General features: G+C 39.7%; 1 protein-coding gene across 2 annotated transcripts in view; it reads left to right on the top strand.

Moving 5' to 3' along the window:
* Window positions 1-13,908: 13,908 nt before the first annotated feature.
* Window positions 13,909-16,581, top strand: part of SPPL2A (signal peptide peptidase like 2A) — a 175,399-nt gene continuing 172,726 nt past the window's right edge. For both annotated transcript variants that reach the window (XM_053717442.1, XM_053717441.1), the window contains exon 1: window positions 13,909-14,181. In XM_053717442.1, the coding sequence (XP_053573417.1) occupies window positions 14,131-14,181 (51 nt within the window). In that variant the 5' untranslated portion in view covers window positions 13,909-14,130. The remainder of the gene's footprint in view (window positions 14,182-16,581) is intronic.

Below are 16,581 nucleotides of genomic sequence, written 5' to 3'. Positions count from 1 at the left end.
CATGAGATCTATCTCTGGTTTGCCCCAACGTCGAAGTATTTGGGCAAAGACCTCCGGATGGAGTTCCCACTCCCCCGGATGAAAAGTCTGACGACTTAAGAAATCCGCCTCCCAGTTCTCCACTCCCGGGATGTGGATTGCTGACAGGTGGCAAGAGTGAGACTCTGCCCAGCGAATTATCTTTGATACTTCCATCATAGCTAGGGAGCTTCTTGTCCCTCCCTGATGGTTGATGTAAGCTACAGTCGTGATGTTGTCCGACTGAAACCTGATGAACCCCCGAGTTGTCAACTGGGGCCAAGCCAGGAGGGCATTGAGAACTGCTCTCAATTCCAGAATGTTTATTGGCAGGAGACTCTCCTCCTGACTCCATTGTCCCTGAGCCTTCAGAGAATTCCAGACGGCACCCCAACCTAGAAGGCTGGCGTCTGTTGTTACAATTGTCCAGTCTGGTCTGCTGAATGGCATCCCCCTGGACAGATGTGGCCGAGAAAGCCACCATAGAAGAGAATTTCTGGTCTCTTGATCCAGATTCAGAGAAGGGGATAAGTCTGAGTAATCCCCATTCCACTGACTTAGCATGCACAGTTGCAGTGGTCTGAGGTGTAAGCGTGCAAAGGGTACTATGTCCATTGCCGCTACCATTAAGCCGATTACCTCCATGCATTGAGCCACTGACGGGTGTTGAATGGAATGAAGGGTGCGGCAAGCACTTTGAAGTCTTGTTAGCCTGTCCTCTGTCAGGTAAATCTTCATTTCTACAGAATCTATAAGAGTCCCCAGGAAGGGAACTCTTGTGAGTGGAACGAGTGAACTCTTCTTTTCGTTCACCTTCCATCCATGTGACCTTAGAAATGCCAGTACTAACTCTGTATGAGACTTGGCAGTTTGAAAGCTTGAAGCTTGAATCAGAATGTCGTCTAGGTATGGAGCTACCGAGATTCCCCGCGGTCTTAGTACCGCCAGAAGAGCACCCAGAACCTTTGTGAAGATTCTTGGAGCTGTAGCCAATCCGAATGGAAGAGCCACAAACTGGTAATGCCTGTCTAGGAAGGCAAACCTTAGGTACCGGTAATGATCTTTGTGAATCGGTATGTGAAGGTAGGCATCTTTTAAATCTACAGTGGTCATGTACTGACCCTCTTGGATCATAGGTAAAATTGTCCGAATAGTCTCCATCTTGAACGATGGAACTCATAGGAATTTGTTTAGGATCTTTAAGTCCAGGATTGGTCTGAAAGTTCCCTCTTTTTTGGGAACCACAAACAGATTTGAGTAAAACCCCTGTCCCTGTTCCGATCGTGGAACAGGATGGATTACTCCCATTAACAAGAGCTCTTGTACGCAGCGTAGAAACGCCTCTTTCTTTGTCTGGATTGTTGACAACCTTGACAGATGAAATCTCTCTCTTGGAGGAGAGTATTTGAAGTCCAGAAGGTATCCCTGAGATATTATCTCTAGCGCCCAGGGATCCTGGACATCTCTTGCCCAAGCCTGGGCGAAGAGAGAAAGTCTGCCCCCCACTAGATCCGATCCCGGATCGGGGGCCCTCAATTCATGCTGTTTTAGGGGCAGCAGCAGGTTTCCTGGTCTGCTTGCCCTTGTTCCAGGACTGGTTAGGTTTCCAGCCTTGTCTGTAGCGAGCAACAGCTCCTTCCTGTCTTGGTGCAGAGGAAGTTGATGCTGCTCCAGCTTTGAAATTACGAAAGGAACGAAAATTAGACTGTCTAGCCTTAGCTTTGGCTTTGTCCTGAGGCAGGGCATGGCCTTTACCTCCTGTAATGTCAGCGATAATCTCTTTCAACCCGGGCCCGAATAAGGTCTGCCCTTTGAAAGGTATATTAAGCAATTTAGACTTAGAAGTAACATCAGCTGACCAGGATTTTAGCCACAGCGCCCTGCGTGCCTGAATGGCGAATCCTGAATTCTTCGCCGTAAGTTTAGTAAGATGTACTACGGCCTCCGAAATGAATGAATTAGCTAGTTTAAGGACTCTAAGCCTGTCCGTAATGTCGTCCAGAGTAGCTGAACTAATGTTCTCTTCCAGAGACTCAATCCAGAATGCCGCTGCAGCCGTGATCGGCGCAATGCATGCAAGGGGTTGCAATATAAAACCTTGTTGAACAAACATTTTCTTAAGGTAACCCTCTAATTTTTTATCCATTGGATCTGAAAAAGCACAGCTATCCTCCACCGGGATAGTGGTACGCTTAGCTAAAGTAGAAACTGCTCCCTCCACCTTAGGGACCGTTTGCCATAAGTCCCGTGTGGTGGCGTCTATTGGAAACATTTTTCTAAATATCGGAGGGGGTGAGAACGGCACACCGGGTCTATCCCACTCCTTAGTAACAATTTCAGTAAGTCTCTTAGGTATAGGAAAAACCTCAGTACTCGCCGGTACCGCAAAATATTTATCCAACCTACACATTTTCTCTGGTATTGCAACTGTGTTACAATCATTCAGAGCCGCTAACACCTCCCCTAGTAATACACGGAGGTTTTCCAGTTTAAATTTAAAATTTGAAATATCTGAATCCAGTCTGTTTGGATCAGAACCGTCACCCACAGAATGAAGTTCTCCGTCCTCATGTTCTGCCACCTGTGACGCAGTGTCTGACATGGCCCTAATATTATCAGCGCACTCTGTTCTCACCCCAGAGTGATCACGCTTACCTCTTAGTTCTGGTAATTTAGCCAAAACTTCAGTAATAACAGTAGCCATATCCTGTAATGTGATTTGTAATGGCCGCCCAGATGTACTCGGCGCTACAATATCACGCACCTCCCGATCGGGAGATGCAGGTACTGACACGTGAGGCGAGTTAGTCGGCATAACTCTCCCCTCGTTGTTTGGTGAAATTTGTTCAATTTGTACAGATTGACTTTTATTTAAAGTAGCATCAATACAGTTAGTACATAAATTTCTATTGGGCTCCACTTTGGCATTGCAACAAATGACACAGGTATCATCCTCTGAATCAGACATGTTTAACACACTAGCAAATAAACTTGCAACTTGGAATACAATTCAATTAGAATAATAATAAAAACGTACTGTGCCTTTAAGAAGCACAGAAGATCTATGACAGTTGAAAATTAATAAATTGAAAACAGTTATAGTGTAAACAACACAACTTTAGCAAAGGTTTAATCCCATTAGCAAAGATAACAAATTCTGAAAGCAGGAAACAAATTACAGAATAAACGTTTTTTATCTCAGTCAACTATAATTCTCACAGCTCTGCTGAGAGAAATTACCTCCCTCAAAATAAGTTTTGAAGACCCCTGAGCTCTGTAGAGATGAACCGGATCATGCAGGAAATACAATGAGCTGCTGACTGAAATATTTGATGCGTAGCAAAAGCGCCAAAAAACGGCCCCTCCCCCTCACACACAGCAGTGAGAGAGAACAGAAACTGTCAGAAAAAAGATTAAGCAACTGCCAAGTGGAAAAATAGTGCCCAAACATTTATTCACTCAGTACCTCAGCAAATGAAAACGATTTTACATTCCAGCAAAAACGTTAAACATAATTTCTAGTTATTAAACAGCTTTATGTAATTCTTACAGTGTAATTCTAGTGAAGTACCATTCCCCAGAATACTGAAGTGTAAAGTATACATACATGACATTATATCGGTATGGCAGGATTTTCTCATCAATTCCATTGTCAGAAAATAAAAGCTGCTACATACCTCTATGCAGATTCATCTGCCCGCTGTCCCCTGATCTGAAGTTTACCTCTCCTCAGATGGCCGAGAAACAGCAATATGATCTTAACTACTCCGGCTAAAATCATAGCAAAAACTCTGGTAGATTCTTCTTCAAACTCTGCCAGAGAGGTAATAACACACTCCGGTGCTATTTTAAAATAACAAACTTTTGATTGAAGATATAAAACTAAGTATAATCACCATAGTCCTCTCACACATCCTATCTAGTCGTTGGGTGCAAGAGAATGACTGGGAGTGACGTAGAGGGGAGGAGCTATATGCAGCTCTGCTGGGTGAATCCTCTTGCACTTCCTGTTGGGGAGGAGTAATATCCCAGAAGTAATGATGACCCGTGGACTGATCACACTTAACAGAAGAAAGAAGTGTTAATTACTTTGGATATTGAGGTAACCAGTCCTATTGACGTTCAGTCTAATAAACGTTTAAATGTCGTTTTTAAACCTCCTGTGGTTTCTCCAGGGGTTTTTCCTATTCCTGAGGCTATTTCTGATATGATTTCTAAGGAATGGAATAAGCCAGGTACTTCTTTTATTCCTTTTTCAAGGTTTAAAAAATTGTATCCTTTACCAGCAAAATCTATAGTTTTAGGAAAAAATCCCCAAAGTTGATGGGGCTATTTCTACTCTTGCTAAACGTACCACTATTCCTATGGAAGATAGTACTTCCTTTAAGGATCCTTTAGATAGGAAGCTTGAATCCTATCTAAGGAAGGCATATTTATATTCAGGTCATCTTCTCAGACCTGCTATTTCTTTGGCTGATGTTGCAGCTGCATCAACTTTCTGGTTGGAGAATTTAGTGCAACATGAATTGGATTCTGAGATATCTAGCATTATTTGCTTACTGCAGCATGCTAATCATTTTATTTGTGATGCCATTTTTGATATTATCAAAATTGATGTTAGATCCATGTCTTTAGCTGTATTAGCTAGAAAAGCTTTGTGGCTTAAATCTTGGAATGCTGATATGATATCTAAATCTAGATTACTATCTCTTTCTTTCCAAGGTAATAATTTATTTGGTTCTCAGTTGGATTCTATTATTTCAACTATCACTGGGGGAAAAGGAGTTTTTCTGCCTCAGGATAAAAAAACCTAAGGGTAGATCTAAGGCTTCTAACCGTTTTCGTTCCTTTCGTCAGAATAAGGAACAAAAACTTAATCCTCCCCAATTGGAAGCCTTCCTCAAATTGGAATAAATCCAAGCCATTTAGGAAACCAAAGTCAGCCCTTAAGTCCGCATGAAGGTGCGGCCCTCATTCCAGCTCAGCTGGTAGGGGGCAGATTAAGGTTTTTCAAGGATTTTTGGATAAAATCTGTCCAAAATCATTGAATTCAGAGCATTGTCTCTCAAGGGTATCGAATAGGATTCAGAGTAAGACCTCCTGTGAGAAGATTTTTTCTCTCACGTATCCCTGTAAAATCTCAGGCTTTTCTAAAGTGTGTTTCAGACCTGGAGTCTTCAGGGGTAATCATGCCAGTTCCTCCTCAGGAACAAGGTTTGGGGTTTTATTCAAATCTATTCATTGTACCAAAGAAAGAAAATTTATTCAGACCAGTTCTGGATCTGAAAATTTTGAATCATTATGTAAGAGTACCAACTTTCAAGATGGTGACTATAAGGACTATTCTGCCTTTTGTTCAGCAAGGACATTATATGTCCACAATAGACTTGCAGGATGCATACCTTCATATTCCGATTCATCCAGAACACTATCAGTTTCTGAGATTCTCTTTTCTAGACAAGCATTACCAATTTGATGCTCTTCCATTTGGCCTAGCAACAGCTCCAAGAATCTTTTCAAAGGTTCTGGGTGCCCTACTATCTGTAATCAGAGAACAGGGTATTGCAGTGTTTCCTTATTTGGACGATATCTTGGTACTAGCTCAGTCTTTACGTACTGCAGAATCTCACACAAATCAACTAGTGTTGTTTCTTCGGAAACATGGTTGGAGGATCAATTTGCCAAAAAGTTTCTTGATTCCTCAGACAAGGGTCACCTTTTTAGGCTTCCAGATAGATTCAGTTTCCATGACTCTGTCTCTAACAGACAAGAGACGTTTAAAATTGGTTGCAGCATGCCGGCACCTTCAGTCTCAGTCATTCCCTTCAGTGGCTATGTGCATGGAAGTTTTAGGTCTCATGACTGCAGCATCGGATGCGATCCCCTTTGCTTGTTTTCACATGAGACCTCTACAGCTTTGTATGCTGAATCAATGGTGCAGGGATTATACAAAGATATCACAATTAATATCCTTGAATCCCAATGTACGACACTCTCTGACATGGTGGATAGATCACCATCATTTGGTTCAAGGGGCTTCTTTTGTTCGGCCAACCTGGACAGTAATCACAACTGATGCGAGTCTTTCAGGTTGGGGAGCTGTTTGGGGATCTCTGACAGCACAAAGGGTTTGTAAATCTCAAGAGGCGAGATTACCAATAAATATTTTAGAACTCCGTGCAATTATCAGGGTTCTTCAGTTCTGGCCTCTGCTAAAGAGAGAACCGTTCATTTGTTTTCAGACAGACAATATCACAACTGTGGCTTATGTCAATCATCAGGGTGGGACTCACAGACCCCAAGCTATGAAAGAAGTATCTCGGATACTTGCTTGGGCGGAATCCAGCTCCTGTCTAATCTCTGCGATGCATATCCCAGGTGTAGACAATTGGGAGGCGGATTATCTCAGCCACCAGACTTTACATCCAGGGGAGTGGTCTCTCCATCCAGATGTGTTTTCTCAGATTGTTCAGATGTGGGTTCTTCCAGGGATAGATCTCATGGCCTCTCATCTAAACAAGAAGCTTCCCAGATACCTGTCCAGGTCCAGGGATGTGCAGGCGGAAGCAGTGGATGCGCTGACACTTCCTTGGTGTTATCATCCTGCTTACATCTTCCCGCCTCTAGTTCTCCTTCCAAGAGTGATCTCCAAGATCATCACGGAACAGTATTTTGTGTTGCTGGTGGCTCCAGCATGGCCACACAGGTTTTGGTATGCGGATTTGGTTCGGATGTCCAGTTGCCCGCCTTGGCCACTTCCGTTACGGCCGGACCTACTATCTCAAGGTCCGTTTTTCCATCAGAATCTCAAATCATTAAATTTGAAGGTATGGAAATTGAACGCTTAGTTCTGAGTCATAGAGGTTTCTCTGACTCAGTGATTAATACTATGTTACAAGCTCGTAAATCTGTCTCTAGAAAGATTTATTATAGAGTTTGGAAGACTTACATTTCATGGTGTTCTTCTCATAAATTCTCCTGGCATTCTTTTAGAATTCCTAGAATTTTACAGTTTCTTCAGGATGGTTTGGATAAGGGTTTGTCTGCAAGTTCCTTGAAAGGACAAATCTCTGCTCTTTCCGTTTTATTTCACAGAAAGATTGCTATACTTCCTGATATACACTGTTTCGTACAGGCTTTAATTCGTATTAAGCCTGTCATTAAGTCAATTTCTCCTCCTTGGAGTCTTAATTTGGTTCTGAAGGCTTTACAGGCTCCTCCATTTGAACCTATGCATTCTTTAGACATTAAACTACTTTCTTGGAAAGTGTTGTTTCTTTTGGCCATCTCTTCTGCTAGAAGAGTTTCTGAGTTATCTGCTCTTTCTTGTGAGTCTCCTTTTCTGATTTTTCATCAGGATAAGGCAGTTTTGCAGACTTCTTTTAATTTTTACCTAAGGTTGTGGATTCTAACAACATTAGTAGAGAAATTGCTGTCCCTTCCTTATGTCCTAATCCTAAGAATTCTTTGGAGAGATCCTTACATTCTTTGGATGTGGTAAGAGCTTTGAAATATTATGTGGAAGCTACTAAAGATTTCAGGAAGACTTCCAGTCTATTTGTTTTATTTTCAGGTCCTAGGAAAGGTCAGAAGGCTTCTGCTATTTCCTTGGCTGAAACTTTTGATTCATCAAGCTTATTTGGTCAGGCCCCGCCTCAGAATTACAGCTCATTCTACTAGATCGGTCTCCACTTTGTGGGCTTTTAAGAATGAAGCTTCAGTTGATCAGATTTGCAAAGCGGCAACTTGGTCCTCTTTGCATACATTTACAAAATTCTACCGTTTTGATGTATTTGCTTCTTCGGAAGCAGTTTTTGGTAGAAAAGTTCTTCAGGCAGCTGTTTCAGTTTGATTCTTCTGCTTTAGATTTAAGTTTTTTTCTTTCAAAAATGAAAATAAACTTATTTTTTTGGGTTGTGGATTAATTTTTTTAGCGGAATATGGCTGTTTTTATTTTTATTCCCTCCCTCTCTAGTGACTCTTGAGTGGAAGATCGACATCTTGGGTATTGATATCCCATATGTCATTAGCTCATGGACTCTTGCCAATTACATGAAAGAAAACATAATTTATGTAAGAACTTACCTGATAAATTCATTTCTTTCATATTGGCAAGAGTCCATGAGGCCCACCCTTTTTATGGTGGTTATGATTTTTTGTATAAAGCACAATTATTTCCAAATTTCCTATTGTTGATGCTTTCTACTCCTTTCTTATCACCCCACTGCTTGGCTATTCGTTAAACTGAATTGTGGGAGTGGTGAGGGGTGTATTTATAGGCATTTTGAGGTTTGGGAAACTTTGCCCCTCCTGGTAGGATTGTATATCCCATATGTCACTAGCTCATGGACTCTTGCCAATATGAAAGAAATTAATTTATCAGGTAAGTTCTTACATAAATTATGTTTTTTTCTTAAAAGTTTTGTCTACTAGAATCATATAAAAGAGAATCAATAAAAAAAAAAACTTAGCTGTAGTTAAAAGGGACATGAAACAATTTTTTTCTTTCATGATTCAGATAGAGAATTCAATTTTAAATGACTTTCTAATTTACTTCTATTATCTAATTTATTTAATTCTCTTGTTATCATTTGTTGAAGGAGCAGAAATGCACTAATGGTTCCTAACTCAACACATGGGTAAGCCAATCACAATCAATATATATATATGAATCATGAAAGAAAATGTTGGGTTTCATGTCCCTTTAAGGAATGTCATTTGTCCAGCTGGTTTAATTTGCTTTCACTGTGTTAGTGCTGTTCTAAAGAGAGTATGGAAAAACAAATTCTAGTATTTTAATACAATTCCCTTGTAATTGCTCAATCTAATTTCCTTAACCCCTTAATGACCAGAGCACTTTTCCATTTTCTGTCCGTTTGGGACCAAGGCTATTTTTACATTTCTGCTGTGTTTGTGTTTAGCTGTAATTTTCCCCTTACTCATTTAATGTACCCACACATATTATATACCGTTTTTCTCGCCATTAAATGGACTTTCAAAATATACCATTATTTTCATCATATCTTATAATTTACTATAAAAAAAAATATAAAATATGAGGAAAAAATTGAAAAAAACACACTTTTTCTAACTTTGACCCCCCAAAAAAACATATGCTAAATAGTTTCTAAATTTTGTCCTGAGTTTAGAAATACCCAATGTTTACATGTTCTTTGCAAGTTATAGGGCCATAAATACAAGTAGCACTTTGCTATTTCCAAACCACTTTTTTTCAAAATTAGCGATAGTTACATTGGGACACTGATATCTTTCAGGAATCCCTGAATATCCATTGACATGTATATATTTTTTTTTAGAAGACATCCCAAAGTATTGATCTAGGCCCATTTTGGTATATTTCATGCCACCATTTCACCGCCAAATGCGATCAAATAAAAAAAAATTGTTCACTTTTTCACAATTTTTTTCACAAACTTTAGGTTTCTCACTGAAATTATTTACAAACAACTTATGCAATTATAGCATAAATGGTTGTAAATGCTTCTCTGGGATCCACTTTGTTCAGAAATAGCAGACTTATATGGCTTTGGCTTTGCTTTTTACTAATTAGAAGGCTGCTAAATGCAACTGCGCACCACACGTGTATTATGCCCAGCAGTGAAGGGGTTAATTAGGGAGCATGTAGGGAGCTTCTAGGGTTAATTTTAGCTTCAGTGTAGTGTAGTAGACAACCCCAAGTATTGATCTAGGCCCATTTTGGGATATTTCATGCCACCATTTCACCGCCAAATGCAATCAAATTAAAAAAAAACACTAAATTTTTCACAATTTTAGGTTTCTCACTGAAATTATTTACAAACAGCTTGTGTAATTATGGCACAAATGATTGTAAATGCTTCTCTGGGATCCCCTTTGTTCAGAAATAGCAGACATATATGACTTTGGCGTTGCTTTTTGGTAATTAGAAGGCCGCAAAGTGCTGCTGCGCATCACATGTGTATTATGGCTAGCAGTGAAGGGGTTAATTAGGTAGTTTGTAGGGAGCTTGCAGGGTTAATTTTAGCTTTAGTGTAGAGATCAGCCTCCCACCTGACACATCAGACCCCCTGATCCCTCCCAAACCGCTCCCTTCCCTCCCCCACACCACAATTGTCCCTGCCATCTTAAGTACTGGCAGAAAGTCTGCCAGTACTAAAATAAAAGCTTTTTATTAAAAAAATAAACATTTTTTAGCATATTTACATATGCTACTTTGTAGGATCCCCCTTAGCCCCCAACCTCCCTGATCCCCCCCAAAACAGCTCTCTAACCCTCCCCCTCTGCCTTATTGGGGGCCATCTTGGGTACTGGCAGCTGTCTGCCAGTACCCAGTTTGCAAGAGAAATGTTTTTTTTTTTATTTTTATCTTCTTTTTCTGTAGTGTTACTTTCCCCCCCACACAGACCAATCCCCCACCCCCTGACTGATGTAGTTTGATATAAATATAGTCTACTTTTTAAAAACTTTTAATACTTCCTTTTTCTGTAGTGGAGCGGTTCCCACCCGCTCCCTCCCCGTGCACGCGCCCGCCCCCGCCCTCCCGTGCACGCGCGCGCCCCCGATCACCCCCGCCCACGATCCCGCCCCCCTCCACATCATCAGGGCCATCGATGGCCGCCACCCGAACCGGTTCCCACCCACCAACGGATTTAGCCGGTGATGTCCGGTGCAGAGAGGGCCACAGAGTGGCTCTCTCTGCACTGGATTGCTAAAAAAGGTTATTGCAGGATGCCTCGATATCGAGGCATCACTGCAATAACCGGAAAGCAACTGGAAGCGTGCAGGATCGCTTCCAGCTGCTTTCCAGACCAAGGACGTACGCCACACGTCCTCGGTCATTAACTGTATTTTTTTTGAGGACGTGTGGCGTACGTCCTTGGTCGTTAAGGGGTTAAAGGGATACTGAACCCATTTTTTTATTTTTAGGATTTAGATAGAGCATGCAAATGTAAGCAACTTTCTAATTTACTCCTATTATCAAATGTTCTTCGTTCTCTTGCTATCTTTATTTGAAAAATAAGGCATCTAAGCTAAGGAGCTAGCAAATGTTTGGTTCAGACCATGAACAGCACTTGTTTATTGGTGCTGTCCAATCAGCAAGGACAACCCTGAACCCAGGTTGTTCACCAAAAATGGGCCGGCATCTAAACTTACATTCTTGCTTTTTAAATAAATATACCAAGATAATTAAGAAAATTTGATAATAGGAGTAAATTAGAAAGTTGCTAAAAATTGCATGCTCTATCTGAATCACGAAAGAAAAAAAAATGGGTTCAGTATCCCTTTAACCCCTTAATGACAACTGACGTACCAGGTACGTCATGCATTAACTAGCAGTTAATGACAATGGACGTACCTGGTACGTCAGTTGTCTAACAGAGTGCTGGAAGTGATCACAATCACTTCCAGCAGCTCTGAGGGTATTGCAGTGATGCCTCGATATGGAGGCATCCTGCAATACCCCTTTACAAGACTCTGATGCAGAGAGAGCCACTCTGTGGCCCTCTCTGCACCGGTAGTGATGGTGCCGATGGTGCCTTTGTCCGGTGGGAGGAGGGAGCGTGCGCGCGCGCGTGCATGATGCGAGCGCACGTGCACGGGCACGCATTAGCCACACTGACACCAATGAAGGAAGGGGGAAAAAAAATGTTAAAAAAAAAGTTTGTTTTTTTTTTACATATAAAAGGATCTGGGAGGGGGTATTGTGGGGTGGGCTGCTACACTACAGAAATAATTAAATATACAAATAAAAGTTATAAATGAAATTTAAATAGTTTGGTTTGTGGGGCCAAACTGGGTACTGGCAGACAGCTGCCAGTACCCAAGATGGCGGTAATTAGGTAGGGGAGAGGGTTAGAGAGCTGGAGGGGGGGGGATCAGGGAGGTTGGTGCCAAGGCAGGGGTCCATCACAACTAAAATATTTTATAATTTTTATTTAAAAAAAAAAAAAAAAAAAAAACCTCTTTTATTTAGTACTGGCAGACTTTCTGCCAGTACTTAAGATGGCGGTAACAATTGTGGGGTGGGGGAGGGAAGAGAGCTGTTTGGGAGGGATCAGGGGGTGGGATGTGTCAGGTGGGAGGCTGATCTCTAAAATTAACCCTGCAAGCTCCCTACAAGCTACCTAATTTAACCCCTTCACTGCTGGGCATAATTCACGTGTGGTGCGCAGCAGCATTTAGCGGCCTTCTAATCACCAAAAAGCAACGCCAAAGCCATATAAGTCTGCTATTTCTGAACAAAGGGGATCCCAGAGAAGCTTTTAAAACAATTTCTGCCATAATAGCACAAGCTGTTTGTAAATAATTTCAGTGAGAAACCTAAAATTGTGAAAAATGTAATTTTTTTATTTGCTCGCATTTGGTGGTGAAATGGTGGCATAAAATATACCAAAATGGGCCTAGATCAATACTTGGGGTTGTCTACTACACTACACTAAAGCTAAAATTAACCCTACAAGCTCCCTAATTAACCCCTTCACTCCTGGGCATAAAACATGTGTGGTGCGCAGCGGCATTTAGCGGCCTTCTAATTACCAAAAAGCAACCACAAAGCCATATGAGTCTGTTATTTCTGAAAAAGGGGATCCCAGAGAAGCATTTACAACCATTTGTGCCATAATTGCAGAAGCTGTTTGTAAATAATTTCAGTGGGAAACCTAAAGTTTTTGACAAAATATGTGAAAAAGTGAACTTTTTTTTTTTTAATCGCATTTGGCGGTGAAATGGTGGCATGAAATGTACCAAAATGGGCCTAGATCAATACTTTGGGATGTCTTCTAAAACAAAATATATACATGTCAATGGATATTCAGGGATTCCTGAAAGATATCAGGGTTCCAATGTAACTAGCGCTAATTCTGAAAAAAAGTGGTTTGGAAATAGCAAAGTGCTACTTGTATTTATTGCCCCATAAATTGCAAAAAAAGCAAAGAAGATGTAAACATTGGGTATTTCTAAACTCAGGACAAAATTTAGAAACTATTTAGCATGGGTGTTTTTTGGTGGTTGTAGATGTGTAACAGATTTTGGGGGTCAAAGTTAGAAAAAGAGTGTTTTTTTCTGTTTTTTTTCTCATATTTTATCTTTTTTTTTTTAGTAAATTATAAGATATGATGAAAATAATGGTATCTTTAGAAAGTCCATTTAATGGCGAGAAAAACAGTAGATAATATGTGTGGGTACAGTAAATGAGTAAGAGGAAAATTACAGCTAAACGCAAACACCGCAGAAATGTAAAAATAGCCATTGTCATTAAGGGTAAGAAAATTGAAAAATGGTCCGGTCATTAAGGGGTTAAAGGGACATTAAACCTCTCTTGATTTTCTGTAAAACTTGTGCTTTAATCCCATGCTCCAAAAAAACCTTAAGATCTGTAATCAAAATGCTGCAAATTGCCTTAACCAGCTATTTGATTAGCAGGTTTCAGAATTTGCTTTTTGACATCTGTAAGCAAGAGGTTTAGGTATATGCCTATACTAACATACCTTCACTTTAACAAGAAACCTAATTTTTGAGAACTATTCTAAACCTGTATTCCCTTAGAACTATAGCAAGTAACGGTTAATGTGACATTACTGTGCTTTTTAATTAGTTTAAAAAAATAGTATATTCATACATATCCACTTATATTTTAAAATGTTTTAAAAAACATTGACGCAGTACCTTTTACCTTTGGCGCTGCACCCTGCAGCTTTGATAACAAAGTGAGAGCAGAAATAACGACAATTCTCATTATTATACATGGATGATATGTTCTTTTACAGCGTTTTATAGAGAACAAAATGCACTTGCTTTCAGTTTCTATTAATACCGAGTAATAAGTGCCTTTCTCGCACTCTGCACAGACCACTCCTCCGTGTCCGTGAAGCCTGAGTGACTTCCTCATACTTTGCCAGCTGTATAGCTGCGTCACCTGTTGTTATGCAGAGCTAGCTTGGAGACGTCCGTATCCGGGGGCAGACAGTCACAGTCCCTAATTCGGAAGGATTTGACCGAAGCGAAGTAGATTCGGACTGGTGATCGGGTTGGAATTGAGCCGTAAATAAAGATCCTTTATCCATGAGTCCCTGACCGTGATTGCATTCGCTGCCTATATTAAACTTCCGGAGGATGGGTCTAACCGGCCTGCAGGGCCTGGTTCTGTTGCTGCTCTGGTCTCAGGTATACTCAGTTAATAATAAACCATATTTTTTGTCATATCTTTCAACATTTTTTAAAACATTTAATGAATGAGTATAGATAGTAGCCAGAAAGTATTTTTTATAACAAATCTAGATATGTGTTTATTGCTATGGTGTGTTCCCATAAGCTGCATATTACTGTCCTATATGCTTGTTTACAAATAGCTTTCAAGTTTACATTTATGTACATAATCCATTCCTGTTCTGAAAATGCAATTATTATACAAAGGCACATTATTGTTTAATAAAAATCTAACCATTTGTTTTCCAAAACTACATATTTTTTAACATGCCAATATTTATTTTATCACTATATACTACAGTGACATCAGCATTGTTACCAGATATGGTGTAAGTTCTATCATATTTAAACACATTTACTAGAATGCTTTTTCTACAAAATTCATAATTAAAGGGCCATTGTAGTTGAAAAATTACGTACTCTAATCCGTAAATTGTAAGACTATTGTGTAGAAGTGTCGATTGGGACCTGCGGAGGACTTCTGATCCGTGATCCTGATCTGTATTTCTACTGTGTTCAATCCTTTTGGAATACAAACAAGTTAGAGAAAAATACTCCTAGAGGTTCTCAATGTAGCTACATCCTAAAATTAACAAGTGCTCCTCAACAAATGTTAAACAAAACTAAGAACCAACAGTAAGGGAGAGTTCTAAATCAATAGTTTATTGAGATGTCTCAAAAGGGGAGAAATAATGTCAATTGAGATTGATATACATCCTGCACACTTTCAAACCTTCCCCAAGCTTAAAATCCTTTAAGAGATCCCTCTCTACATATCTCAAAACAAATTGTACCTGTCATGGTTGATGATATATTTCCTACCTATACTATGTTAAATTTTGCATATATTATGCATTAATATGTTTTTTGTATTTTATTGTACCCTATTGTATTAAAGGGACACTGAACCCAAATTTTTTCGTTTGTGATTCAGATAGAGCATGAAATTTTAAACAACTTTCTAATTTACTCTTTCTAATTTACTCATCACTTTTTCTTTGTTCTCTTGCTATCTTCATTTGAAAAAGAAGGCATCTAAGCCTTTTTTTTGGTTCAGTACTCTGGATAGCACTTTTTATTGGTGGATCAATTTATCCACCAATCAGCAAGGACAACCCAGGTTGTTCACCAAAAATGGGCCGGCATCTAAACTTACATTCGTGCATTTCAAATAAAGATACCAAGAGAATGAAGAAAATATGATAATAGGAGTAAATTAGAAAGTTGCTTAAAATTCCATGCTCTATCTGAATCACAAAATAAAAAAATTTGGTTCAGTGTCCCTTTAATACAATGTTTTGTGGATCCAGGACATATTTGAAAACAAGAGAAATCTCAATTTATCCTTCCTGGTAAAATATTTTGTAAATAAATAAATATTAAATGTGATTTTTTTTTTTTTTTTTTACTGAATATAAACATGAATAGATTCCATAAAACAGAGTAATAAGCCTCAATAAAAATATCTCAATAAAAAGTTCAGTTATATCGTAACTGTAGAGCGCAAAAGGACAATATTGTCTGAAATGATATACCGGTACAGGATCGAAGTAAAATCGCACTGCAGTGGATATAGGATTAAAAATGCTTTGTAGATCAAAATCAAACCATGGTAAAAGTGCTTTTTTGTGCCAACCGAGTGACGTCTTTTCAGGGAAAAATGCCGACTAAGCAGTGTCTGTGGTGTGTCTGTGCACACTTCTGGATCACGTGAGATGGCGACTGCGGGTCAGGGATTGGTTGAAACCGTGACCGGACTTTGGCGATCCAATTGAATGTGCCCTGTCGTACAGGGAAACAGGGGTAACAATCTCCTATGTGTGAGAATGGCATACGTGACCATTTCCTCAGCAGTATTTTCACCCACAATTAAGACGTTTCTGTGGGGTAGCTGTTTTACAGAAAGGTCTTAAACAAGATAAACAGAATAGAGACTAAAGAACCTAGGAAAGAAACCTATATAATGGTTTATAGTATATTCTAAAACACAGATAAACAGATTAGTGATCTTAAGCAAAGATCATCAAAATATATTACAATTTTAAGGGAAAATGAATACATGACCTGCTGTCTGGAAGCAGCAAAGAAAAGAGGAAATGCTGGACTTGCTCATTACAGTTTATTAGGCTGCTGTGTGCTGATTGGTGCAGTCTTGTTACTATGCTATTATTATTTTTTTTCTCTGTATGTTTTCTTTGCAGCTGTTTGGATTCAGTAAAGATTTGATGCCAAATATGAAGCCTCCTGTCTTGCCATAAAATTAAGACGTTCCTGTGGGGTAGCACTTCTGGTGGGATGGTTATTAGGAAGCAGTAAACAGCTTGGAACAACAATCTACGTGTTTCAGCTAATGGCCTT

This window comes from Bombina bombina, chromosome 6, assembly GCF_027579735.1.
Source record: "Bombina bombina isolate aBomBom1 chromosome 6, aBomBom1.pri, whole genome shotgun sequence".
Lineage (NCBI taxonomy): Eukaryota > Metazoa > Chordata > Amphibia > Anura > Bombinatoridae > Bombina > Bombina bombina.
Note: the sequence above shows the minus strand (reverse complement) of the source record. Positions and strands in the feature narration are given on the sequence as shown.